The sequence below is a fragment of the Pelodiscus sinensis genome, chromosome 5, assembly GCF_052426305.1.
Source record: "Pelodiscus sinensis isolate ZL-2025 chromosome 5, ASM5242630v1, whole genome shotgun sequence".
NCBI lineage: Eukaryota > Metazoa > Chordata > Testudines > Trionychidae > Pelodiscus > Pelodiscus sinensis.
The window spans coordinates 130,966,202-130,993,572 of record NC_143056.1 but is presented as its reverse complement, the minus strand read 5'-3'; the positions used below and the strand labels follow the sequence as shown (position 1 = coordinate 130,993,572).

At 61.9% G+C, this 27,371-nt stretch overlaps 2 protein-coding genes across 4 annotated transcripts; both read left to right on the top strand.

Annotated features, from left to right (window-relative positions):
• The first annotated feature begins 1,214 nt into the window (after nt 1-1,214).
• On the top strand, nt 1,215-9,194 carry ARMC5 (armadillo repeat containing 5). The gene is made up of 6 exons (XM_075928870.2): nt 1,215-1,549; nt 2,515-2,622; nt 3,239-4,076; nt 4,503-6,592; nt 7,042-7,174; nt 7,426-9,194. Exons 1-6 carry the CDS (start codon nt 1,243-1,245, stop codon nt 8,225-8,227), a joined length of 4,278 nt encoding a protein of 1,425 aa, XP_075784985.2. The 5' UTR covers nt 1,215-1,242; the 3' UTR covers nt 8,228-9,194.
• Nucleotides 9,195-9,589: 395 nt separating this feature from the next.
• On the top strand, nt 9,590-27,110 carry TGFB1I1 (transforming growth factor beta 1 induced transcript 1). Of its 3 annotated transcripts, none has more exons than XM_075928977.2 (12): nt 9,590-9,792; nt 13,136-13,186; nt 13,779-14,035; nt 14,312-14,379; nt 15,888-16,030; nt 16,500-16,596; nt 16,855-16,960; nt 18,717-18,950; nt 19,389-19,562; nt 22,541-22,622; nt 24,026-24,174; nt 25,070-27,110. In XM_075928977.2, exons 1-12 carry the CDS (start codon nt 9,666-9,668, stop codon nt 25,334-25,336), a joined length of 1,755 nt encoding a protein of 584 aa, XP_075785092.2. In that variant the 5' UTR covers nt 9,590-9,665; the 3' UTR covers nt 25,337-27,110. The 3 variants fall into 3 exon arrangements, with proteins under 3 accessions (XP_075785092.2, XP_075785093.2, XP_075785094.2); XM_075928978.2 differs by having other exon boundaries at nt 9,596-9,792; nt 13,881-14,035; XM_075928979.2 differs by lacking the exon at nt 13,136-13,186 and having other exon boundaries at nt 9,604-9,792; nt 13,881-14,035.
• The last annotated feature ends 261 nt before the right edge of the window (nt 27,111-27,371 follow it).

Genomic DNA, 27,371 nt, shown 5'->3' with positions numbered 1-27,371 from the left:
GCAGAGGACTCTCTCTCCTTGTCTGTAGCATCTACAGCCCCGACTGGGAACCAGTTTGGCTAATGGGTGGCTTGTGGGAACTGGTCTGTGCTGTACCCAGAGGGAAGTGTCTTCCTCTCCTAGCTGGGAGCCTATAAACAGGCAGGTGCTGACAGTGTAAACTCTATGGAGCTTCACCTCAACAGCTGATCTCCCCACAGCCCTAGGGCTGGTGCAGACAGAGGTCATCTTGTCCTTGTTTATCATTTCTGTCTCTCCCTGTGGGCCCAGAGCCCCAGAGGGGTTAGTGCCCTGCACAGCTGCAGGGGCAGAAGAGATGTTAGGGATGGGATCTAGTAGTTTGGAGGGAACATGGGAGCTTGTTCCTTGGTTCTGGCAGGACAATAGGGTCCACTGGACACCTGCTGGGGGTTAGACAAGACCCTTGTGGTCCCTTCTAGCCCTACAATTCTATGACCATGCCCTGGGGTGGTGGGTTCCTGTCTCCTCTGTGGTTCCTCCCAACTCCCTGATGCAACCCTAGGTGAACGGGTGGCAAGCAGGAGCGTAGTGCAGCTACCCCACCCTAACCTGTGGGCTCCCCACCCAGGGCTGTGACGTTGATGCCCAGCTCAGCTCTGCCTATGGTAAGTTTGCTATGCACCACCGCTGGGCATGTTCTCCTGGAATTGCATGAGGGGAAAGTGAGGCACCAACAGGGGAAGAGACCCAATGAGCCAGCCAATGACAGAATCCAGGATTCCTGGCTCCCCCGCCACCTCCGCTGGACACCACAGCCCTACCAGAGCTGGGGATAGAACCCAGGATTCCTGGATTAAATATAGCTCCATGCAGCCAGCTCTAGGGTGGGTGACAGCAGCTATTATTAACATTCTGGCCCCGCCCACTCGCTCTCTTTGGCTCCTCCCTCTGCCTGTTGACTCCTCCCCACTCATCAGAACCAGATAGATGGGAGGCCCTGGGGCCGGCCCGAGAACCGCAGCTCCCGTGAGGCTTTGCTCCCGCCCTGCCGGCGCAGTGTAGTCTTTTCCCATGAGCGCCCATGGGGAGCAAAACTACAGCCCCCACAATGCCTCGCGCTCGGCCCGCGCCGGCGCCGCGCCTCATGGGAGTTGTAGTCCCTCGGGGCCGCCTTAGCGCGGGCTCCGGGGCGCCGCGAACTACAACTCCCATAATGCCCCGGGGCCGACTCCTTTCAAGGCCCCCCCCGCCCCTTGCTCTTGCCCTTGGGCCTCGCCCGCGATGGCCGCCGCAGCCGGGGGGAGCTGCCCCGCCGAGTCGCTGGGCTACTGCCTGGCCCAGCTGCGGGGCGGGGCCGAGCCCGGGCTGGGCCGGGCGCTGCTGACCCTGCGGACCCGGCACATCAAGCAGCCCGGCGGCATCGAGCGGTTCCGGGCCCGCGGGGGGCTGGCGCCCTTGCTGGGGCTCCTGGCCGGCGCCCTCCGGCCCCGCCGCACCCTCGACCTGGCCCTCAGCATCCTGGGCAACTGCTGCACCGAGGCGGGGAGCCGGGCCCAGGTGCGGGAGCTGGGGGGGATCCCCTCTCTGGGTGAGTGACGTGAGGGGAAATCCCTTCGCTGGGTGAGAGTGACGTGGGGGAATCCCTTCGCTGGGTCTGACGCAGGGGGGAATCCCCGAAGCGGAATGGTACAGTCCGGGGTTACCCTGCTCCTGTCAGCCCTAGGGAGCAGCCTGGCTCCCCTGGAGCCAGAATGGTACAGTCTGGTGTCACCCTTCTCTTGCCAGCCCGAGGGGGGCAGCCTAAGTCTCCCCAAGCCACAGTGGTACAGTCTGGGGTTACCCGGCTCCTGGCACCCCTGGGGGTGCAGCCACAGAGGTATTGTCTGTGGTCCCCCTGAGATGTAGTGTAATAGTCTGGGGTTGTCTGCACCAGCCTGGCCTCTGAAGATGGGCCAACGTGGTACAGTCTGCATTCTCCTTGCACCTGTTAGCCTGGAAGTGCAGCTTGGATCCCACCAATCTGTAATGGTACAGTCCAGCGTGTCTCCCCCACCCCCTTCCCCGCTCCCCAGTGGCATGTCTCAGGAATCTCTGCACCTGCCAGGCTGGGTTGGAGTGTGAGGTTTCCTCCCTGAGCCAACATGGTACGGTCCAGGTACCCTGCACCTGAATGCACTAGATTCAAGGTTGCATCTGGAGTCTCTGTACCCCACACTGGCCGCACGAGCACCCCCATTTGTGCTGCAATGGTGCTATGGTTTGATTTCTCTTCCCTGGCTATGGTGTGACCCAGCATTGCCCCTGGGCATGCATGATACAATGTGGGGTCCCCATCAGTGGTACAGTCCTGTGCGCCTCCCCCCCATCTCTCCTTGGGATGGAATTACCTGATGTCTCGTGCTGCCCTACTCCCCAGGGGTGGCTGCATCTTGGTGTCAGATGAAGGATAAACAGCCTCTGCACACTGTCTCAGAGGCAGGTGCATGGCAGTTCTGTAGGAGGGGTACAGCACTCGCCATGGCTCACAGGTGATGTCTTTCTCTCGCTTCCCAGTGATGATCCTGAAAGCTCTTGGGGTTGAAAGTATCCAAAACCGGACAGCACGGGCCCTGGGCAACCTGGCCATTGATGCAGAGAACCTGCAGGCTATCCATGATGCTGGTGAGTGAGGTCATGCCTCCCTTTGAATGGGGGCAAGACTAGGGGCTGTAGTTCTTGCTCCACATTGGTGACCCCCTCTAGTCTTGCTAGCCTCCAGGTAATTCCTAGGCGGAGGTAATGCAGGGAGCCTCCTCTGATTACCTCTGATGTGGGTAATACTGGGGCTCAGCCCCATACCAGGATGGGGAGCCCTCTGCTGGCCACTGTTCCCACTATTTTTTTTCCATTCATATGTGGAATAAATTGTATTATGTGCACCAAAGTATGTGTGGATGTGCACCACCAGCAGAAACACAAGCTGCCAGCTGTGGATGACTATGGGTGCTTTGCTAATCAGCTGGGCAGCATTTAAATCTCTCCTGGGTGGCTACCTGAGCTTACAGGGATCACTGCTGCTGACCTGGGGGATAATGGGGTTCACTCCTATATTGGGGAGCCCGCTCTCTGATCCCTGGTGGGGCTAATATTGGGATTGACCCCTAACAGGAAAGGAGCAATGAGGGGGTTCACCTCCATAGCGGGGAGGAGTCCCCTGCTGACCTGGGAGGGAATGATTGGGGTTAATTCCCAGGATCTGGGGCTCACTAACCCCGTTTCTCTCTCCACCCCCTCCTAGGTGCAGTGCCTCCCCTGGTGCAGATCCTTGCCAGCTCCCAGGACAGCGAGTGCCTGCAGAGTGTCATTCGGGCCCTGCGCAATCTGGGCGCCACCCCAGCACACCGCTTGGCGCTGGCCCAGCAGGGCGCAGTGCGGGCCATCTCGGAGCGCCTGGCTGCCAGCCCCGACGATGCCTCCCTGGCTGCTGCGGCTGCCCGGGCCCTGCTGGAGCTCACCAAGGGCTGCAGCCGTGACTGCGCGGAGCAGCTGAGCCTGGGGGGCGGCGTGGCACCGCTGGTGGCATTAGCCGGGCACAGCAAGCGGGCGGTGCGAGAGGCGGCCGTCTCGGCACTGACCAATCTCTGCCTACAGGGGATGCTGCGGCCGGCAGTGGGCAATGCCGGGGGCGTGGCACTGCTGGTGGGGGAGATCAAGCGCCGGCGCGGGGCGGGAGCCGCTGGCGCTGTCCTGCAGCCCCTGGTCAGGGCACTGTGCCTGCTGTGCCGCGAGGCGGTGAATCGCAGCCGGGTGCGGGAGGCCGGCGGGCTGGAGCTGCTGCTGGCGTTGCTGCAGGACGAGCGCCAGCAAGGCTGCCATGCCCGCGTGGTGGTGGCCTTCGTGGCCTTCTTCTACGACCAGGAGGCGCTGGAGGCTCTGCAGGCCGGCGGGCTGGTGGCCCTGCTGGTGGGGCGGCTGGTGGCCCAGGGCCAGTGGGCAGCGCGCTGCGAGGAGGCGGACAGGGAAGAGGAGGGAGAAAGCGAGGACGAGCGGGACGCGGCCTCCTTCGACTTCCCGCCCGAGGGGCGACGGGAGAGCGGGACACCAGGAGGAGAGTCTTCCAGCTTCCAGAGCCTCAGGTGAGTACCTCCCTGCTGTGCTTGGGGCTAGTGGGAGGGGGTTCTCCTCTTCCCTACCCCATGGGTTCCCAAACTGGGGGGCGTGCGAAGAAATTCCGGGGGGGCGCAAAGTGATCCAGTCCCCCCCCATCAAATACCGCCCCCCTAAGTTTTGCTGCTATTTTTGTTTTTCGGCCCCGGTTACTTCGTTCGTTCCTTCTTTCTTTCCCCTCAAGTTTTGCTGCTATTTGGGGTGGGGGGCGTGATGCCGAGAAGTTTGGGAACCACTGGTGCTTCCTGCCTGCCCAGGGCTCCTGGCTTCCCTGTCTTGTCCATTTCCCCTGGGTTAGCTCCCTTGCTGTGGGCTCGCTTGCTTCCCCCTTTCTTCCTGCCCTCAGGGCTTGCTTGACCCCCACTCTGGCTTTGACGCCTTCACTCTTGCCACAGGTCCTGGCTGCTCTCCGAGGGTTACATTGCCAGTCCCGGTGACCTCTCCCCGCAATGGTCCCCCGACGGCTCCCTCAGCCCCGTCCTCGAGCTGCAGGACGACCCACCAGGGCCAGGCCCGCCGCCTGCAGGGCTCAGCTTTCCCACTTGCCTGGATTCTCCGTCACTGGATCTGGCTGCTGGGGTGCAGCACTTGGCACCCGTGACAGACTCCGATTCAGCCATGGGGAGCCATGGGGCAGAAACCCCTGGATCAAAGGCATCTGTTGCAGCACGTTTGGGTCCGGTTGCAGCTGCTGGGCACCAGCCGGCAGAGTTCCTGCCAGCCGCAACACCGGAATTGGCCACTGCACACTGTACAGAGGTGCCAAGCCCAGCCAGGAGCAGTGAGCACAGCACAGCCCCTGAGGAGCTGTTGCCCAACCCAAAGTCCACTGGGACCAAGAGAGATCGTCCAGCGCAGATTGCGCTGGGAGCTGCTAGTGCCGCCCGCAACCTGCAGGCTCGGGTGCTGCCGTCAGCAACTCTGGGAGAGGAGCTCTCGCCAAACTTCGCTCGGACTGACGGGCCAAATCCAGCCACCGAAGAGTTGTGCCCAGCCATGCTGGTACCATCTGGATCTGGCTGGCATGCCAGGGTGCCTTCAGGTGAGCCAGGTCCCGTGTTGGCACCACTGATTCCTGTAGAGGCTGAGCGGCACGTCACGCCACTGTCTTGTGAGCTGCGCTCGGCATCACCGATTCCCAGCGGGTCCGATCCGGCACCGAGCCTCGTTCCTAAGGATCTGTGTCAGGTGTCACCGATTCCCACCCGGTCCGATCCGGCACCGAGCCTCGTTCCTAAGGATCTGTGTCAGGTGTCACCGATTCCCACCTGGTCCGATCCGGCACCGAGCCCCGTTCCTAAGGATCTGTGTCAGGTGTCACCGATTCCCACCCGGTCCGATCCGGCACCGAGCCCCGTTCCTAAGGATCTGTGTCAGGTGTCACCGATTCCCACCCGGTCCGATCCGGCACCGAGCCCCGTTCCTAAGGATCTGTGTCAGGTGTCACCGATTCCCAGCGGGTCCGATCCGGCACCGAGCCCCGTTCCTAAGGATCTGTGTCAGGTGTCACCGGTTCCCACCCGGTCCGATCCGGCACCGAGCCCCGTTCCTAAGGATCTGTGTCAGGTGTCACCGATTCCCACCTGGTCCGATCCGGCACCGAGCCCCGTTCCTAAGGATCTGTGTCAGGTGTCACCGATTCCCACCTGGTCCGATCCGGCACCGAGCCCCGTTCCTAAGGATCTGTGTCAGGTGTCACCGATTCCCACCTGGTCCGATCCGGCACCGAGCCCCGTTCCTAAGGATCTGTGTCAGGTGTCACCGGTTCCCAGCGGGTCCGATCCGGCTCCAAGTCTCAGTTCCAAGCATCTGCGTCCAGTGTCACCAATTCCCACTGGGACCAATCGATCTGATCCGGCACCAAGCCCTGCCCCTGAGCAGCTGCGTCTGGTGTCACCGATTCCCCCCGGGACCAGCCGGTCCGATCCGGCACTGAGCCCCGTTCCTAAGGATCTACGTCTGGTGTCACCGATTCCTGGTGGGACTGAGCAGCGCCTGTTTGGTGATGACTTTCCGGAGCCCAGGCCCCGGCGTCGGAGCAAATCACGTCCATATTTGGATGGCGCCACCTCCACGCTGGCTCTGCTCCGTGCTCCTGGTGAGGTCCCAGCCCCACGGTTCTTGCCGTGGGGCGTGGAGGAGGAGTTCTGTGCCCCCGAGGCACCCGCCCTGCTGTTACTGTCGCGGTTCTCCCAGGCCGAGGACCCCAGCCGCAGCCTGGTGACGGGCCCTGTGCTGCGGGGGCTGCTGGCCTACGTCACCGGAGCCCCCAGCCCGTCACCGCGCTGCCTGAGGCTGCTGCACCGACTCACCTGCAACCCCGTCTGCCTGGAGGCCTTTGTGCGCTGCTACGCCCCCTCCCTGCTGCGGGCCTGGCTGGTGCTGGGCGTGTCCCCAGAGGAGGCGGCTGCCGCCGCTGTGGGTCACGAGAGACCCAGAGGTCCAGGCAGTGGGCACCAGGACGGCAGGAGGTTCAAGGAGCTGGGTGAGTCCTTTTCCCCGCTGAGCCCCAGTCCTGGGCCATGGGGGGCCCCTGGCTGCACCCCGGGGGGGGTGAGTGCCCCAGTCCCGGGCCATGCTGCGTTATGGGGCTCCCAGGATCCCAGCATGGGAGCAGTCTGTCCCCCTGAGGGACCTGGGGTTTGCTTGGGGTTAATGGGGTCTCCTGCTCCCCAGCTTGTTGGGATGCTTGGACTTGGGCTCTCGGGATCACGGTGCCCCCGTGTGGCAGGGGGTGGGGCTGGGGGTACCAAGAGGGGGGTGGGATTTGGGGGAGTGCTATGCCTGGCTGGTTCCATGGGTTGTTGGGGGGGGGGTGGGAGGGGAGGGCAGTGTTGTGCTGCAGGGGGAGGGGGCTCTGTGCCATAGGATGTTGGGGTCACTGGGACTGAGGCCGGGATCTGACTGGCACCCCTTCACCCCCCCCCCCCCCAGGAGAGGCCCTGCTGTGCAATCTGTGTGTCCAGGCTGAGTCGCCCTTCGGGGCGGGCGTCGTCACCCACATGCTGCTCTCGGGCTCCGAGGCCGACCAGGTGGCCTGTGCTGTCGCCCTGCCCCTCATCTGCAGGTGGGCGGGGCTAGGGGAGGGGCAAGTGATGGGCGGGGCCAGTGGGGCTGGTCGGTGGGGGGTCTGGGCCCCGCTTTGGGAAGGAGGCCAGTCCAGGGCGGTGGTGGGAATGGAGGCGGGGGGAGATGGATGGATGCGATATGTGGGGAGGGAATCCTGGGGGGCTGATCCAGAGGGAGCCTGGGACCATCTGGTGGGGGGAAGGGAGGTGAAGGCTGGAGGCTGATCTATTCCCCCCCTCCCCCCCACAGGAAGAAGTCCCTCTGCCGGAGGCTGCTCCTGGAGCACTCGGGCCTGCGCCTCCTGCTGGCTGCTCTGACGCGTGGCGCCGACCCCCCCTTCACCTTCTATGCCATGGACTCGCTCTCCCTGCTGCTGGGCGCTGCTGCCCCCCCAGCCCCGCTCCCTGCCCCGCCCGCCCCCAAGCGCTCCAGGCTGGCGGACTCCCCGCCGTGCCCCTACCAGCGCCTGGTGGAGGCGGGTGGGGCCGACCTGCACTTCCGCTTGGACTCGGGCGCCCTGGTGCCAGCCTCCCGCCAGGCCGCCTGCGCCAGCTCCGACGTCCTGCGGGCCATGCTGGCAGGCGGCTTTGCTGAGGCGCGCCAGGCCCTGGTGCCCATCCACGGGGTGGCGCCTGCCCCCTTCTTGGCGCTGACCCACTTCCTGCACGGCTGCCGAGCCGAGCCGTGCCCGGCCCTGGGGGTCCCCTTCCCGCCTGGCGAGGGGGAGCTGGCGGAGCAGACGCTGGCTGTGGCTGAGCAATTCCTGCTGCCCGAGCTGCAGGAGCTGGTGGAGGAGGCCTTGTGCGCCCAGTGCCTGGGCCCCGCGACCGGCCCGGAGCAGCTCTACTGGCTGGGCGAGCGGCTGTGCCGGGGGCGGCTGCTGCGGCGCTGTGCCCGCTACGTCGTCCTAGGGGGGGTGGCGGAGCCCACCTGCCAGGCAGCCACGCTGGCCCGGATCCTCCGAGTCACCCGGGACCCCGAGGGGCTGGCTCAGGAGCTGCTGGCGGTTGCCATGGAGACACCATGGGGCGTGGGCACTGACAGCACCTAGGGGAGCTGGACAGGAGGGTGCCCCCTTGTGCAGGGGGCTTGGCTTAGGGTGCCTCTTATGCCCCTCTGGGGGGGCTTTGGGAGCAGAGGAATCAGGGGCCAGGAAGGGAGCTGGGGGGAGACTGATGCTTAGGTTAGTGGTGGGGGGGCCCTGAGGGGCAGAAATGGTGTAAGGGCAAGGTAGAGTGGGGGGAAGGGGCCCCCGTGTGAGAGGTAGCAGAGAGAGGGCATGAGCCAGGAAAGTTGGGGCTCTTGGGTGAGTTTCTCCTCGGCCCCCCCATTGGAGCAGGGAATCTGCCTGTCCCCGGGAAGGGCTTGTAGCGTATTGGGGGGAGATTTACATTTGCAGCACAGGGGCCCCAACCGGGGCCAGGGAGAGCAGGTGAGAGGGGCTTCTCTCCTGCTTTGCAGGGCCCCCGTGTGTGGGGGAGGCAGAGCCAGGCTGGGGGGAGGGGGGGTTCACACAGCTTTGCCACACGGGGCTCCCTGCTGGCCCATGGAGGGGGTACTGAGCAGTGCCCCATGCTGTGGGGTGCAGGGAGCGTTATTCACGGGCGGGGGGGCTGCTGTGTGGGAGGGGGCTGGCTGTGGGTCATGACTGTACAGAATAAGCGACTGTCCGGAGAAATACAGGCTGGGCTGTACCATGTGCATGTGTGTCCTCATTTCACTGCGTGCCCTCCCCCCAAGCTGGGGGAGACCCCAGGAGTCCTGACTCCCAGCCCCCTCCTGCCCTCTGTACCTGACTCACCTGCCCCTGCCCCTCCAGTAGGGGATAAATCCCAAAAGTCCTGGCTCTCCCCCCTCCCAAGCTGGGCAGAGACCCCAGGAGTCCTGGCTCCTGGCACTCAGCCCTCAGATCCTGCCATGCTCCAGGCTGGGGTGGGCTGGGGAGGGGAGCAGCGGGGGGCCTGTCCCAGTTGTCAGCCTGAGCTGGTGGGGGGCAGGGGGCAGTGGATCAGGGCTGGGGGGAGCCAGGCTGAGGGCTGGCTCCTCTTCCACTGGCTCCCCCCCCATCCCTACAGGCACAGGAAGTGCCTGTTACTCAACTGCTTCCAGATGGGCAGGGCGGTGGCTTCCCGAGGGCTGGGATGTGTCACCCCCCCCCGCCCCCCTCCCACTGGGAGCCCCCAGCCTCCCTGCCCCCACCCGTGCTGCTGGGGCCCCTCCCTGCCCCCCACTCTGTGCTGCCCCCTCCCACGGACGGGTCCCCCTTGCTCCCCCTTCTGTCTCCCGCTGGGGGGGCTGTCCCTGCCCTCCCCCCCCCCCCGCAGCCTGGAGGCCACTTGACTCCTTGGGCCCCAGTCCCCCCCCAACGTCCCAGCCAGGGGAGCCCGGGCGCTGCGGCGGCCGCTGGCGAGCGAACCCCGCAGCCCGGGCCCCCCCTCCCGCGGGGCTGGGACCCAGGAGTCCGGCCCGGCCGTGTCCCGTTGCCATACATGGTCAGCGCGCAGGGGCTGAGCCGGGCTCTCCGGGAAGACGCGTCACGGGGCGGGGGGGCGGCCGGGCTCTCCCCTCCATCCGCCGCTGGGGCCGGGCCGGGCCGGGCCGCCATGGACGACCTGGGTAAGGGACCCGCCACCGGGCTGGGGGACCCGCCGCGCCCCGCCCGGCCCCAGGGCCGCGCCCTGCTCCCGCTGCCGGCTCCCGCTCTGCCCGCCGCCCGCTTCCCTCCCGTCTGGCGGCTCCTTCCCTTTTCCCTCCCTCGGCTCGGCTCGGCTCTTCCCACCCCCCCCATGTCTCCCCCTTTGCTCCCTCTCTGAGCCTCTTTCTTTTTCTTTCTTTCTTTCTCTCCCCTCCCGCTGCCTGGCTTTGTGCCCATCCATCCTTTTCTCTGCCTGCCCCTTTGCCCAGAGCTGGCAGGACTTTGGGGGGGGGGGGGAGGCGCGTTTCCTGCCCCCCCTGTGCCCGTCGAGAGGAGCAGGAATTTCTCACCACATGCCTGTGGCTTCAGGGCGCGGAGATGCCTGGGGTGTGGCCCACCTGGTAATAACCAGGGAACCCCCCAAAAAAGCATCCTCCCTACCACCCCGCAGAGAGTTACAGCCCTGCGCTAGCAGAGTCCCTTCTCCTTCCTCCGCTAACCCGGGGGGGGGGGGCTGGAAGTTGTGGGGTGCTGCATCATGGGGCTGGGGGTTCAGGGCAGAGCTGGGGGTCTGTCTCAGGACTCAGCTGTGTTGCTGGGGATTGGGAGGCTGCCTCACACTAAGAGGACCCAGGGATTGTGTCCACGGAAAGGGGTCAGGATAAAGTAGTGGGGTTGCAACCCAGGAAGGGTTTGGGGGGGGCTGCATCCCCAGGAAGGAGGCTGTGGGGGCAGGGTTGGGGGGGGTCTGCATCCACGGAATGGGACTGGGGGGCTTGTGGGAATGAGGTCTCAGGATCTGGGATCAGGGTGGGGAGGCAGAGTCTGAAGAGGGGGTCTGGATCCCCGGGGAGGGGGCTAGACTGGGGGCTGAGTTGTGGGGGGCTGAGGATGTTCATCCCCACCCCAGGTAGAAACCCCAGTAAGCCCTACAGTGATGACACATCTGTGCCGGGGTAGGAGTGTGTGGGGGGGTCACTGAGCCTAGGATTCACCCCCCCACACACACTTGCCAGGTTTCCCAGGAATCCTCTCCCAACAGAGGTGGAGGCTCCCCCTTTTCTGGGTCCAAAACAGCAGAGGAGTGGACAGCTCAAAGCAGGTGTGACCAGGATGGGGGAGCCACCGGGCCCCAGGTGTGGCTGTCAGAGGGGATGCCCTCGGCTCACTAAACCTGAATCCCACTTTCCCCCTCTGTCCCTTGGCCTTGTTTGTTATTGTAGGGTCTCCTGTGCCCAATAGAGGGGTGTATGCATAATGGATTATGGCCCTAGGTGCCATGACCATACGCTCACCTTAGACCTACCCATGCAGGGTGGTTACTGTAGGGTCTCTTTCGGACCTCCAGAGCAGCTGACACTCCTTTGTTATTGTAGGGTCACCAACAAACACTCCTTTATTTTTATATGGCTTCTTTTAGGCCTTGGGCACCCCCAGTTTTTTGCTGCAGGGGCTTGTGTGAGGATACTTTGTTATTGTAGGGTGCCCATTCTCCTAAGCCTTCCTGTGCATGCTGAAGGGCCGGGGGTTATTGTAGATCTTCTGTGCGCTGGCTGCGGGACAGGGCACTCTGTGTTATGGTAGGGTCTCCTGCGACTGCGGAGCTGCTTGGCTTGCCTGGGGTTCTGGCGAGGGCCGAGTCAGGCTAGTGTGAGACTGTGGTCTTGCCCCTCCCTGGCTTGGCTGCTGCCGCTGCTGGGAATGAAAAAGACTCTGTGGGACTCAGACTGTGGTGGAAAATGTTCCCACAAAGGAGCGATTGTAGGAGTGGGGGGAGCTGGCTGGGGGGTGGGAGATCTCCAGGGAGAAGAGCAGGGGCATGCTCCCTGCACAGACCAGTGTGGCACTAGGGCAGCAAGGGGCAACCAAGGCTACTGAGTGGGCTGCAGGAGTGACTCTCCTTCACCTCCCTGGGCCGCAGGAGTGTCAAACCCAGCACCGTCTCCCGAGACAGGGCTGTTTTGCTCACTGCGCTTGCGTCCCTAGAAGTGGCGGGTGTGCCCACCGGACCGTAGCAGCCCGGTGATTGGATGCGGGGGGGGGGAGCGCGTGGCGCTCACAATGTTGGCTGCAACCAGCACGCACCTCACTTCATGTGACCGGGCTTTACGTGCGTGTCGCTTTAATAAAACCGCTCGGAAAAAAACGTCGTGGATGGAAACCAGCGGAATCTGGCAACTCTGCGCATGGGCAACGGGAAACACAGTATCTCACGGGCCACACGTACAACCCCAATGGGCCGCACGGGGCTGCAGGTTGCCCCCCACTACGCTAGGGGATTCAATGTAGGAGGGAGCACATGGGGACTCAGTAGGAGCTGCTGTGCTGCAGGGAGCAGGCGGGGGGCCAGCAGGGGGCGCTGTGCTGCGGGGAGCAGGCGGGGGGCCAGCAGGGGGCGCTGTGCTGCGGGGAGCAGGCAAGGGGCCAGCAGGGGGTGCTGTGCTGCGGGGAGCAAGCAAGGGGCCAGCAGGGGGCGCTGTGCTGCAGGGAGCAGGCAGGAGGACCAGGAGGGGGCGCTGTGCTGCGGGGAGCAGGCAAGGGGCCAGCAGGGGGCGCTGTGCTGCAGGGAGCAGGCAGGGGTACCAGGAGGGGGCGCTGTGCTGCAGGGAGCAGGCAGGAGGACCAGGAGGGGGTGCTGTGCTGCAGGGAGCAGTTGGGGGCCCAGCAGGGGGCGCTGTGCTGCAGGGAGCAGGCGGGGGGCCAGCAGGGGGTTCTGTGCTGCAGGGAGCAGGCGGGGGGCCAGCAGGGGGCGCTGTGCTGCGGGGAGCAGGCAAGGGGCCAGCAGGGGGCGCTGTGCTGCAGGGAGCAGGCAGGGGGGCCAGGAGGGGGCGCTGTGCTGCAGGGAGCAGGCAGGGGGGCCAGCAGGGGGCGCTGTGCTGCAGGGAGCAGGCAGGGGGACCAGGAGGGGGTGCTGTGCTGCGGGGAACAGGCAGGAGGACCAGGAGGGGGCGCTGTGCTGCAGGGAGCAGGCGGGGGACCAGGAGGGGGGGTTGTGCTGCGGGGAGCAGGCAGGGGGCCAGCAGGGGGCGCTGTGCTGCAGGGAGCAGGTGAGGGACCAGGAGGGGGGGTTGTGCTGCGGGGAGCAGGCAGGGGGCCAGCAGGGGGCGCTGTGCTGCAGGGAGCAGGTGGGGGACCAGGAAGGGGGGTTGTGCTGCGGGGAGCAGGCAGGGGGCCAGCAGGGGGCGCTGTGCTGCAGGGAGCAAGCGCGGGACCAGGAGTGGTCCCACAATGTGGCACTATCTCTTCATGGTCTGTGCTGATCCCAATATCCCTCTGTCCCTGTCCCCCACCTTCCATCCCCTTCTGTCCTGTCTCCTTTTCCAGGTGACCCGGGCTCCCCTTCTTTCCCGCTTCGCCCCCGTATAGTGGTGTTTGGTACGTACGAGCTTCCCCGCCGACGCACGACCATGGGACTACTCCCAGGCTGCCGACACTGGGGTCTTTGGGGTTGCTAAAGCTTAGGGTTGCCAGATGGTTTCACCAAAACTACTGGACACACCTGACATTCCATCACAATCGACGTTTCATCTGAGTTAGAAAATACCCGACATTTCTATGTTCTCAATGTGTTTCCTGAACAGAAAGCTCAAATACTGGGCTGTCTGGTTCAAAACCGGACACCTGGCAACCCTACTAACGGTTGAATCTGTCCTTGGGCGGGGAGTGGGTCAGAGGGAGTGGAGGTGTGGGGGCGGGTGGCTGGAAGTCAGGACTCTGGGTTCTGTCCCAGCTGTGGGGGGAGGTGAGGTCTAGTGGTTGGAGCAGGGTTTGGCTGGGAGTCAGGACTCCTGGGCTCTAGCCTGGCTCTAGTAGGGCCTAGTGGGTTACAGTGGGGGATAGAAGATCAGGACTCAGGGGGGGGGCTTTCCCCCAGCTCTGGAAAGCCACAGATCTTGCTACAAATTCCATAGGTCCAGAGTTGGGCATCTTTTCCCCTGTTCTTGTCCCTTGTCTCTGCTTCCCACAGCCCCTGCTTCCTCTGTGCGGCCCCTCCCTCCCAGAAACCCCCTCCTTCCCATCCATCCTAGCCTCTCCCCGACCCCCCCGCCTCTCTCTCTGCTCCTAACAGATGCCCTGCTGGCCGATCTGGAGACCACAACCTCCCACATTTCCAAGCGCCCAGTACTGCTCACAGACTCCGGGGCCACCCATGCCAACGGGACGGGGCAGGATGGGACGCCTGAGGCCAGGCCCCTCCCACCACCCTACAACCCTCAGCAGCAGGTAACTCTAGGGGGTACCGCAGGGAGCGGGGTGGAGATTCAGTGGGGAGCACTGTCCTCTGGCAGTCAATGCTGGCCTGGCCCGAGCACCCCAGCGTAGTGTGAGGAGATGCTGCAAGCAGGGTAGATGATCAGTCCCAATGCAGTTGTTCATCTGCCTCTGTGCTCCACCCCAGAGGTGGCTGCATCTCCCCGGCTTGTCTGAGACCCAGCAATCTCGTGTCACTGCTGAGTTTGTTGATTGACTCCCCGCACCCTCATCTCTGTTTTTTTGCAGGTCATGTCCATGAACCCCCCACCTGTCTCCGCCCCGCCCAGCGGGGGCGATAAAGAGCATCTCTACAGGTGCGGCCCTGGCATTTTCCGCTTCAGTCTCTAGGAGTGGTAATGGCTGTGGGGAAGGACCTGGGTGTGGGGCAAGTGGGGAAAGGGAGAGAGAGACTGGCAGGGATGGGTGTGGAGCAGGGGAGGAGAAATGTGAAAGATGGGGACTGTGAGGTGGAGAAGGAGAAGCAGGTGGGGGTGGGGAGTGTGGGGCGGAGAAGTGGGTGGGGATGGGGAGTGTGGGGCGGAGAAGTGGGTGGGGATGGGGAGTGTGGGGCAGGGAGGAGAAGCGGGTGGGGAGTGTGGGGCGGGGTGGGGAGTGTGGGGTGGGGAAGGAGAAGCAGAAGGGGGTGGGGAATGTGGGGCAGAGAAGTGGGGGGGATGGGGAGTGTGGGGGGGAGGAGAAGCAGGAGGGGGTGCGGAGTGTGGGGCGGAGAAGTGGGTGGGGATGGGGAGTGTGGGGTGGGGAAGGAGAAGTGGGTGGGGGAGGGGAGTGTGGGGCGGGGAGGAGAAGTGGGGTGGAGTGGGGAATGTGGGGCGGGGAGGAGAAGTGGGTGGGGGAGGGGAATGTGGGGCGGGGAGGAGAAGCGGGTGGGGGTTGGGAGTGTGGAGCGGAGAAGCGGGTGGGGATGAGGAGTGTGGGGTGAGGAGGAGAAGTGGGTGGGGGAGGGGAGTGTGGGGCGGGGAGGAGAAGTGGGGCGGAGTGGGGAATGTGGGGCGGGGAAGGAGAAGCGGGTGGGGGTTGGGAGTGTGGAGCGGAGAAGCGGGTGGGGATGAGGAGTGTGGGGTGAGGAGGAGAAGCGGGTGGGGGTTGGGAGTGTGGGGCGGGGAAGCGGGTGGGGATGAGTAGTGTGGGGTGAGGAGGAGAAGGGGGTGGGGGAGGGGAGTGTGGGGCGGGGAGGAGAAGTGGGGTGGAGTGGGGAATGTGGGGCGGGGGAGGAGAAGTGGGGCGGGGTGGGGAATGTGGGGCGGGGAGGAGAAGTGGGGCGGGGTGGGGAATGTGGGGTGGGGAAGGAGAAGCGGGTGGGGATGAGGAGTGTGGGGTGAGGAGGAGAAGGGGGTGGGGGAGGGGAGTGTGGGGCGGGGAGGAGAAGTGGGGTGGAGTGGGGAATGTGGGGCGGGGTGGGGAGTGTGGGGTGGGGAGGAGAAGCGGGTGGGGGTTGGGAGTGTGGAGCGGAGAAGCGGGTGGGGATGAGGAGTGTGGGGTGGGGAAGGAGAAGTGGGTGGGGGTTGGGAGTGTGGGGTGAGGAGGAGAAGGGGGTGGGGTGGGGTGGAGAAGCAAGCAGGGGTGGAGTAGGTTAAAGCGGGCATGGGTGAGGAGGAGGCACAGACGGGTAGGGATGGAAGCCGGGCAGGCCTCCCCTTGGCTCTGGCCCACTCCCAACTGGCCCTGGTCCAGCATCTCCATTAGGAGGTTCCCTATAAATAGCTTCCCCAGCCTGCCCTGCCTCCCCCAGCTCCCCGAGCCGGGTGGGAGCTGGCTCCTTCCTGTGGGTGCCTGGAGGCTGCTCACCCTCTGCCTTCCCCAGCACTGTGTGCAAGCCCCGCTCGCCCCGGCCGAAGGACCCCGCTGCGCCTCCCTTCTCCTCCTCCAGCGGGGTGCTGGGCGCTGGCCTCTGCGAGCTGGATCGGCTGCTGCAGGAGCTCAACGCCACGCAGTTCAACATCACAGGTAGGGGGCTGCTGCTCCTGCCGTGGCACCTCCCCTCTGGGGCACCGCCCCCTGCTGGGCTGGGATCTAGGGACCCCTCTGGGGCACCGCCCCCTGCTGGGCTGGGATCATTCTAGGGTCTCCTCTGGGGCCCCACTGCCCCCTGCTGGGCTGGGATTTAAGGACACCCCCCCAGGGGCTCCATCACCCCCTGCTGGGCTTGGGCCTAGGGTCCCCTCCGGGGCTCTGCTGGCCCCTGCTCGGCTGGGATCTTGAGTCCCTTGCTGGATTGGGATCCAGGTTCCCCTCCAGGACCCCACTGCCCCTGAATAGGCTGGAATCGGGGCCACCTGGTGCTGTAGCACAGGCTTAGTCCAGTCTATTTGGTCAGGATCCAAATGGTGAGAAATACTGCCCCCTGGTGGATACGTGTGGCCACTGCAGGCAACTCATGGCAACCCTGGTGCGCGCGTCTTTGTCTTTTCCTCAGATGAAATCATGTCCCAGTTCCCATCCAACAAGGGCCCCGATGGGGAGAAGCGGAAGGAGAAGCCGGAGGATGCTGGGGAAGGAGGTTCCCCAACTCAGTAAGTGACTCTCCCATGCCTGACCATTGGTCCAAGGGGTTAAGTGTCCCACTGGTTGGGAATCCAGGCTCAAGGAAGAATGAGAAACACCCCAGAGGTGGCTGCATCTCAGTGGCAGGCCCCTGTATAATCAGCCCCTGAGCCCCACCCCAGAGGTGGCTGCATCTCAGACTGCCTGAGGGGTTCCTGTATAAACAGCTCTGGGTGCCTTTGGGGGAAGTTGGGGGCCCAGTAACCATCCTGTCATTTCCCTCCTAGCTCCACTGGCTCCACCCCCACTCCCATGAAGCCATCAGCCACATCTGCTACCCTGGAGTTAGACAAGCTCATGGCCTCCCTGTCCGACTTCCGAGTCCAGAGCAACGTGAGTCTGGCCCTGAGACAGTCTGGGGGACGAGGCTACGTCTGGGGGAGGGCACTAATGAGATGAGAGCTCTTCCTGTCCCCAATGGGATCCCAGTAAGCGTGGGAGTGAACGGTGCATCGGGGAGACGGCGTGTGTGCTAGAGGAGGGACTTGTGTGCTCTGAGCAAAGGCTGGTGATGCAGACAAGGGAGTATGTGCATGCAAATGTGTGCAAGCAGTAGTGTGTGTGCAAATGAGTGTGTGTGCAAATGAGTGTGCATAGACATAGGGGTGGGAGAACATGAGTGTGAAATTCTGTGTACAAATGAAGTTCCAGTTGTGGGCCTGAGTATGCCTCTACATGATTGTGGAAGTGGGTGTGTGCAAATGATCATGTGCACAAGATGTACTAGGTGCAGATGACTGGAGGGAAGCTTGGGTGTGCAGATAAGTGTGAAAGATCATTAGTGTATGAGTTGGGGTGCAATAGATCATGGGTCTGTGTGTGCGGCCATGCACGTGCATGAAAGTACCTGTGGCAAAAAGTTCTTGAACCTGCAGGTGTGCACCAGTATGGGTGTGCAAACGAGTGCAAAGTTGAATTTGTGTGTGCAAAGGGAGGTGCAAGAATGAGCGACACACCAGGTGGGGGAGTGTAGAGGTGTCTGTAGGGCACTAGTGTAAATATCCAGGAGTGGGTGAGAAATGACAGGTATTGGTGCCAAGCGTGGGTGGTGGGAGCTGTGATTGTGAATGTGAAAAAGAGTATGGTGGTGCACAAGTGCGTGCCCTCCTGGAGGGAGGGTGATAGGAGTGTGTCGGGGTGAGCTGGCAGGGTTCAGAAGTGACTTGGCAAGATCACAAATGGGGCAGCGGCTGATTCTTCCTATCTCCTGCCTAGAGCCGCCCTGCGGGAGCCTGGCACCAGCCTTTGGGTGGCCCTCACGCTGGTATGTGGCTCCACCTGGCCTGCAGCGGCTGTGTGCCATGTGGTACTGTCCGGCTGTGGAGGTGTGGCCCGGCCTGGCTGGGTGCATTGTGCTGCAGGGGGTGCCAGATGGGGCAGCAGACAGCTCGGCCGCTCGCGGGGCTGGCACTGCATGGCGACGGGCATTTCCTGTGTAGCGTGGCGTGGTTTGCCACAGTGTCCTGCGGCTCCTCGTGGCATGGTGCAGCCTGGGAGTGCAGCCGCTGGGCACAATGTGGTGCAGAGACGGGCAGCTGGTGCGGAAGGGCGCGCTGGCCAGATCAGATTTGCCTTGGCGTGGGTTATGAGGGTCATCCAGGGATGGGCACACTTTGGGGTCCTGTGTCATTCCTCAGGGGTAGAGGGAAACTGAGGCAGCATGGTGCCCTTTGGCGGGGGAGGGGAACCTAAGGCTCGGGGGCCGGATGCAGCTCTCAGCTTGCCTGGATCAGGCCCCTGAGGCTCAGGGCTCCCTTCCCAGCATTGGGATCCTGCGCTGGCACTCCACCCCCCCCCCCCCCATATCTTCCCCGTGGGGCTGGAGCACACGAAATCTACTAGCCTGGGTCTCTGGTGGATGAGGGGAGGGTCTTTCTCCTCAGTCGAGGGCCGCGACAGTGAGAGTTCGGGGTTTGTTTGGGTATTTTTGCTTCTCGCTTCTTTGTGGCCCCCGTCTGATTTTTCTGTGGGTCAGTGGCCCCTGACCCAGGAAAGGGCCCCCAGCCTGGGGTTATGGCTACTGCAGGGCCAGGCAACCGTGGCGTACAGCACATCTCAGCACCTCCTATCACAGCTGCTTCCCTTCCAGCTCCCGGGAGCCTCTACGGCGCCCCCCCCGGCCCGCATCTCCATGGTGCAGCAGCCGGTGGTGTCGTCCGTCGGCCCCAGCCCCTCGGTGCCGCTCCCCACAGCTACGTCGGCCCCGCAGGGGGTCAACTTGGACAGCATGCTGGTGATGCTGCAGTCGGATCTGAGTCGCCAGGGCATCCCCACCGGCAGCAAGGGGCTGTGTGCCTCCTGCCAGAAACCCATCGCTGGGCAGGTCTGGACAGGCCCGGGGGGCAGGGGGCGGGGAAATCAGGGAGGTGGCTGCAGGAGCCAGGAGGGGGCACCTGGGATCCATGGAGGCAGGACTGGAGAGTGACAGAAGTGGATGGGGGGAGGGATGGGATGTGGTGGGGTTAGCTCTGGAAGGGGGAGGGGAAGGCGGCTGGGAGGTGCAGAGGGTGTGAGGGGGAACGGGGTGGAGGGGGCTGGGACAGTGCAGCACAGGGGGGAAAGGAGGAGCACCAGGTGGAGTGTGCGGGGGGGAGATGAGGAGAGAGAGGGGCCTGTGGCGGGTGGGGGAGAGAGGGGAAATGAAGGGGCCAGTGTGGGAAGGAGGAGAAGGGCGGATCTGGATCTTTTCTCCTCTCAGTAACAGGCGTGTGTCCATCCATCTCTCTGCCCGTCTGTCTCCCCCTCCCTTGCCCTTGTCCAGGTGGTGACGGCGCTGGGCAGCACCTGGCACCCTGAGCACTTTGTCTGCACCCACTGCCAGACGGAGATGGGCGGCAGCAACTTCTTTGAGAAGGACGGCGCCCCCTACTGCGAGAAGGATTACTTCCAGCTGTTCTCGCCCCGCTGCGGCCTCTGCAATGAGCCCATCCTGGATGTGAGTTGGCCACGCAGCGCCCATTGGGTGCCATTCCCTCACGGCCTAGTGTGACACAGGAGAATCCAGCACTGCACAATGCAGTGCGAGGCCGTGCAGTGCCAGGAAGTGTTGCGAAACAGGAGAGCACAGTACCGCCCAGTGCAGTGCAGTGTAAGAGAGCATAGTGCCGTGCACTATCACAAAGTATGAGAGTGCAGTGCCACACAATGGGATGCAGTGTTAGAGTGCTGTGCAGTACCATGCAGTGCGAGTGTAGGGCATGCAGTGTGAGAGCACAATGCAACACAATTCAGTGCAGTGCTAGTGCAGTGCCATATAAGGCAGCACATTGCAAGAGCACAACACCGTGTGAGACAGCGCAGTGCCACACAATGCAGTGAAAGCGTGTGACAGAGCTCTGTGCCACAGGGTACAATGCAGCACTATAGACTGTAGTGCCATGTACTGAGTTATAGTGCTATCGACTAAAATGTAAGCAATGCAGTGACCGAGTGCAGTGCAACATAACGCAATGCCATGCCAAATGTAGTGACTGCATCAGCGCGACCCAACAGCATGTGCAGTGAAGCTGTAGAACGCAGTGCAGAACTATTCAAAGCAGCACAGTGGCCTGCATCATTATGGCATGCAACGTAGGGCTGAAGACTGCAGTGCGATAAAGGCAGTGCATTGCCATAAAACAGGCTAGTACAGATTTCCAGTGCAGTGCTAGAGAAGGCAGAGTGATGCCTCAGAAAGCAGTGCCCGGCAATGCCGTGTGAAGCTCTGGGATGCAGTGGGCTTTGACACTGCGCGACACATCATTACGTGCAACAGTGCAGTGCAGTGCAGTGCAACAGAGCCAGCCAAGGGAACTAAAGTTGCAGACTGCAAGGCAGGGCTGCCCAGGGCAGTGCATTGCCAGGCCAAGCCACTCCAGAGTGCAGTGGAACCCCCTGCAGGCATGTGGGTTCTTCTGGCCCTGTGTGACAGGACCCTCAGGGCACCGTCCGAAATGGTGGGATTCCTGTGCCCCCTTAACTCTCCAGCCAGGGCTCTCGCTCACAAAGCTACGCGAGTGACAAGCAGCAAACCCCTCCAGGTGCTCTTATCACTCAGCCATCAGCATGTGGAGCTCCCCCACCTCCCACCTGGGTTGATGGCACAAAAGCTCTACAAGCCGCTCCTGAGTTATAGAGAGAGGCACCAGCCAACCATCCCAACCTCAGCCTTGCACCCCATAAATACACCACCTTACACTGCTCAAGTCTCGCTTGGCCAGGGCAAGCTCATGAATTAGGTGACCGCCCCAAGAAAGTCTCGCAGCCGAGCTTGCTGACCGGCGCGGAGAGTCCCCAAGCTCTTCAACCAAAAAGGCACCGTTTCAGGGAAAGTATAAAACAGATCTATTAACTACTGAGAGATCAATGTTCAGGGCTTAGCAGCCACTGGCACAGAAATCAAGGCTGGCTCGTGAGAAATAAAGTCACACTGTAAATACTACAGACTTAGCACGATTTGAATCAAGCTGTTTCTCGCCCCTAGTAGATGCTGCAGGCAGCTCCCGGTCCTTAATACATGGGCTAGATTCCCTTTCCGGCCTGGGACCAGTCTCCCCAGTCTCACGTCTTTGTCTTCCAGAGGCTCTTCCAAGTGTTGAGACAGGAGAGGAGGCCGAGTGAGGATGTTACTGAAAAAACTTTTAAAACAATGAATAGTCCTGAAGCACCTCAGAGACTAACAAAACATGGAGGCTACGTCTACACTGGCATGATTTTCCGAAAATGCTTTTAACGGAAACGTTTTCCTTTAAAAGCATTTTCGGAAAAGCACGTCTAGATTGGCAGGATGCTTTTCCACAAACGCACTTTTTGCGGAAAAGCGTCCGTGGCCAATCTAGACGCGGTTTTCCGCAAAAAAGCCCCGATCACCATTTTCCCGATCGGGGCTTTTTTGCGGAAAACACTACTGTGCTGTTTACACCGGCCCTTTTGCGCAAAAGTCTTTTGGAAAAAGACTTTTGCCCAAACGGGAGCAGCATAGTATTTCCGGAAAAGCACTGACGATCTTACATGAGATCGTCAGTGCTTTTCCAGAAATTCAAGCGGCCAGTGTAGACAGCCGGCAAGTTTTTCCGCAAAATCATGCGATTTTGCGGAAAAACTTGCCAGTCTAGACACAGCCGGAGATGGGCTCCTGAGTTTCGTGGGCACAGCTCACTTCTTCAGATGACTGGAGTTTAAGGGGTCCAGTTTTCAAATAAATAGCACAGAGATGGGATGGGGGGAGGGTGCGGAAGAGGAGGAAAAAGAAGAGGGAAAAAAAGGGGAAATAAATTGTCAAGTAGAGTGTCCATGCCGAACGAAGCTGCTAAGAGTACTTAGTACCCACCCTACATACCCTTTGTTTGGTTTTTTATGTCATTAGGATGTGGAATGTAGCCGGCCATCCAGCCAACCCCTTTGTTGAGACTTCAGCTGTAGGAATCAAACTTGTAAATGAAATTAAGTTTTGTAGCTTCCCTGTGCCACTGGCTTTAGAAATTGGTTTGACATAATACGGTGACTTTGAGATCCATTAATGAGAGCCCAGGCAAGTCACTGTCCCTCTTTTATGCTTTCTACCAGCTGCTGGAGAGATCCTTCCTGCGAGGGGGGTTAGACGGCCTTCGTCCTCACGCGCTCTCTCTGAGGAGTCTCTGGGCAGGCCATTGGGAGAGCGGATCCCCATTCATGGGCCAGCCCCACATGTCCATCTGGCCCTGGTGTAACGGGGCATTTCCCAACCGCGCACCTAGCAGAACTGCAGCTATAGGGGTAAACCCTCCGCTCCAACAGGCTACCAGCGCTCAGTGGCCCAGGGCCTTGGAATGACACCTCACAAAGCACGCTCTGTGCAAAGCCCAGCACAGTCGTATCGCAGCGGTGACCGGGGGAGGGGCGGGCAGCGTGCTTATTTGTGGTACCCAAGTCACACCCTGACTCTGTCCCTCCCAGAAAATGGTGACGGCTCTGGATAAGAACTGGCACCCGGAGCATTTCTGCTGTGTGAAGTGCAGGAGGCCCTTTGGGGAGGAAGGTGAGTGAGCATCCCTGCCCCACTGAGGCAGCACCCAAGTAACCCCTCCATGAGACAAAGCAGTGGCACAACTGGCCCCGCCCATACTGCCTGACAGGGAACAGCACCCCCAACTAGCCCCGCCCATACTGCCTGACAGGGAACAGCACCCCCAACTAGCCCCGCCCATACTGCCTGACAAAGAACAGCACCCCCAACTAGCCCCGCCCATACTGCCTGACAGAGAACAGCACCCCAACTAGCCCCACCCAGACTGCCTGACAAAGAACAGCACCCCCAACTAGCCCCACCCATACTGCCTGATAGGGAACAGCACCCCCAACTAGCCCTGCCCATACTGCCTGACAAAGAACAGCACCCCAACTAGCCCCGCCCAGACTGCCTGACAAAGAACAGCACCCCCAACTAGCCCCGCCCATACTGCCTGACAAAGAACAGCACCCCCAACTAGCCCCGCCCATACTGCCTGACAGAGAACAGCACCCCAACTAGCCTTGCCCATACTGCCTGACAAAGAACAGCACCCCCAACTGGCCCCGCCCATACTGCCTGACAAAGAACAGCACCCCAACTAGCCCCACCCAGACTGCCTGACAGAGAACAGCACCCCAACTAGCCCCGCCCATACTGCCTGACAAAGAACAGCACCCCAACTAGCCCCGCCCATACTGCCTGACAAAGAACAGCACCCCAACTAGCCCCGCCCATACTGCCTGACAAAGAACAGCACCCCCAACTAGCCCCGCCCATACTGCCTGACAAAGAACAGCACCCCAACTAGCCCCGCCCATACTGCCTGACAAAGAACAGCACCCCCAACTAGCCCCGCCCATACTGCCTGACAGAGAACAGCACCCCAACTAGCCCGGCCCATACTGCCTGACAAAGAACAGCACCCCAACTAGCCCCGCCCATACTGCCTGACAGAGAACAGCACCCCCAACTAGCCCCGCCCATACTGCCTGACAGAGAACAGCACCCCAACTAGCCCCGCCCCTCACTGCCTGACAGAGAACAGCACCCCCAACTAGCCCCTCCCATACTGCCTGACAAAGAACAGCACCCCCAACTAGCCCCTCCCATACTGCCTGACAGAGAACAGCACCCCCAACTAGCCCCGCCCACACTGCCTGACAAAGAACAGCACCCCAACTAGCCCCACCCATACTGCCTGACAGAGAACAGCACCCCCAACTAGCCCCGCCCATACTGCCTGACAAAGAACAGCACCCCAACTAGCCCCGCCCATACTGCCTGACAGAGAACAGCACCCCAATTAGTCCGGCCCCCACTGCATCCTCTGTGGAAGCACCTGGAGCCCTTCCTTGTTGTGACCCTCCCACGCTGCTGCAGTGCGGCTGGTCACTGGGCAGCCCCCTGGACCCTGCTCTGTGTCCCTGCAGGTTTTCACGAGAAGGACGGCCAGCAGTACTGCCGCCAGGACTTCTACGAGCTCTTCTCCACGCGCTGCCAGGGCTGCAGCCAGGCCATCCTGGAGAACTACATCTCGGCCCTCAGCGCCCTCTGGCACCCCGAGTGCTTCGTCTGCAGGGTGAGCCGCCGGGCACCACGCAGCAGGGCCAGAGGGGAGAGGGCAGCGAGGGAGGAGGAGGAAGGGGGACAGAGTAGGGCAGTGTTTCTCAACCTTTTTTTAAAAAAGTACCCCTTTTTTAAAAAACAAAAATCTAAGCACCCCCAGGACCTACAGTTTTCAGACACATTTTTTTCTACCGTTGCAACATATTTGTTTAAAGAACTTAATTGTAGCTGGGCGGGCGTTGCCATTTTTGGGTGTAAAAAATACAAAAATAAAACACTGTAACACTTAAAACAAAAATTCAGTTTTCTTCACATTTCAGTTGTGTTGACGTACCCCCGGACTTCTCTTGAGCACCCCTAAGGGTACTCGTCCCACTGGTGTAGGGAATGGGGGAAGGGTGCAGGGAGCACGGGGAATGTGCAGCGCTGGGAGATGAGGGATGGTACCGAGGTGGGGAAGGACAGTGGGAGGATAAGGGCAGTGCAAAGGGAAGGTGCATTGTGGGGGGAGGTGGGAATGGGGAGGGGGCAGTGTAGGAGGAAGTGAGGGGGAGGGGCAGTGTGGGAGCAGGAGGGGAGGAGCAATGCAGGGGGATGAGGGGAGGGGTGAGTTTGGGGCAAGTGAGGGGGAAGGAGGAAGAGGCGGTGTGGGGGGAAATGAGGGGGAGGGGCAATGCAGAGGCACGAGTGGAGGGGCAAGTTTTGGGGAAGGGGCGGTGTGGAGGTAAGTGGGGGGAGGAGCAATGCAAAGAGACATGGGGAGGGGTGAGTTTGGGGGATGGGGCGGTGCGGGGGAAAGTGAGGGGGAGGGGCGGGGACAGTGTGGGGGATGTGGGGGCTGGGGAGGGAAGCCAGGGCAGCATGCGTGGGGCGTGGTGTGTGCACTAACCCCTTTGCCCTCCCCCCAGGAGTGCTACGCGCCCTTCCTGCAGGGCAGCTTCTTCGAGCACGGCGGGCGGCCCTACTGCGAGACGCACTACCACAAGCAGCGGGGCTCGCTGTGCTGGGGCTGCGAGAAGCCCATCGCCGGGCGCTGCATCACTGCCATGGCCCGCAAGTTCCACCCCGAGCACTTCGTCTGCGCCTTCTGCCTCAAGCAGCTCAACAAGGGCACCTTCAAGGAGCAGAATGACAAGCCCTACTGCCACCCCTGCTTCCTCAAGCTCTTCGGCTGAGCCACGCCCATCTCCGGGCAGGCCCCGCCCCCTGGGCCGGCCACACCCCGGCAGGCCCCGCCCCCGGGCCAGTCAGAACCCAACAGGCCCCGCCCCCGGGCCAGTCAGAACCCATCAGGCCCCACCCCCTGGGCCAGCCACACCCAGAAGGCCGGGCTTTCTGACCCTGCTGCACCTCAACAGGCCCCGCCCTGGACCCGGTCACGGCCAGGCAAGCCCCACCCCTTTCCCAGCCATACTCCAGCCAGCCATGCCCTTGGCACAAATCACACCCCGGCAGGCATGGCCATTCCCTGGCTGGCTCCTTCCCTGGCTTAGCCACACCTTCCATTGCTCAGAGGGGGACGGAAAAGCCATGGCCCCCAGCACAGCCATGTCAATCATTGCCAAAGGCTGGTTAAGCCACGCCTCCCAAGCCAACCTGGAAAGCCCCTCCTCTTTCAGAGCCACACCCACAATCGGCAATTGGCAGCACGTCTGGCATTCCTGCCCTGCTGCTGACGGGCCTGGCTCCCCTCCCTCCCCAGCCGCCTGGGGCCCATATGCTAAGCAGAATTTGAGCCCCAGGCCCACAGGGGATGGGCACTGGCCATGGACCACCTTGTCTAACAACAAGGTTGTGGGGAGCAGAGGGGAAGGGCCCCTGGGCGGAGGCCTGCCTTCAGGGGGTGTGGCTGCCTGGGCTAAGCCCTGCTCCTGGGCACAAGAAAGGGGCGGGGCTTATTTTTCCAAAACTCACGTTGAAATGTTATAGGATCACAAAGTGTCTGCAGCTCTGGGGGAGGGAATGGGGGGGGGGTTAAAATGGGGCTGGTGGGAGGTAATTGGGGGGAGGGAAGAAAAGGGTTTATTACAAGCACAAATAAGGGGGGTATTTTATACTCATACAAATGTATTGCTGTTTAAACACAGTGGGGGGGTCTCCCCAGGCTGGCACCAGCAATCCTCACCTCCAACACTATATGGGTGTTAAACAGCCCCTGCGCCCCACCCCAGAGGTGGCTGCATCTCAGTGCAGGGTGAGGGCTCCCTCTATAAACAGCCCCTGTGAGCCACCCCAGAGACAATGGGGTGGGCCATAGGCTCTGAGGTCTTCTCCTCAAGGGGGTGTTGGTGTATGGAGGGCTGATTGCCTGCTAATGGGGACCCTACTGTGCTCCACAATGTGTCTTGTCTTTGATTTTGCTTTTTACACACTCAGTTATGCTGAAGCATTAAGTATTTATTGTACTTTTGGGCTCTTTTTTAAGACACGCTCATGACCGCGCTCTGGGCTCTGCTCCAGCTTAGAGGCAGGATCGAGACGCGCCGGAGAGCCTGGGGGCTGAGCGACATGGATCCTGGGGAGACGGGAGGGATGTAGGTGAAGAGATTTCTGGTCTGGAAGCAGAGAGCGATAAGACTGACGGGATCCGGGAAGGAGACAGAGGGACGTGGAGCCTTTCCCCTGTACACGGCACCCACCCCAAACACTGACTGGCTTAAACTGTGAGCAATGGGCCCAGAGGCTTCCCTGCTAGGGAGCACCGGTCCTAGGTTACTTGCTGGGAGAGCAGGCAGGGCCCGGAGGGAGGGTGTGTGTGTTATTCTTGCTGATCTAGGATTGTATCAGGGCCACGATTTTTTTTCTTTTACTGTATAAGCCCAAAATGCTTCTTCACTCACTGCTGTCTGGTGCCCGCCGGGCACCGGCCTCCATGGGCCATGTCTGCCCGGCCTGCTCTCACTGCTGTATCCATGGGGGTGACAGAATAAAAAGCCACCTTTGAGTAAACACGTGTGCGTCTGTTTGGTGGGCGGGGAGTTCGCAGCCTCCCCAGCCACGTTCCCCTTCTGACTTGTGTCAGCTCCCCGCTCTTCCGCGGAGCCTCCCAGGGAAGCGTCCCGCACAAAGGGAGGCTAAATGGAACTAGAGTCCAAGGCCAGAGATCATCTCGTCTCACCTCCTGTGTGAGGCAGGCCAGGGACCTGCCCCCGAGTAATTCCCAGCGCAGAGCTTTTCAAGTGGGGCTGCATGGATGGAGAGAGGGGTCTG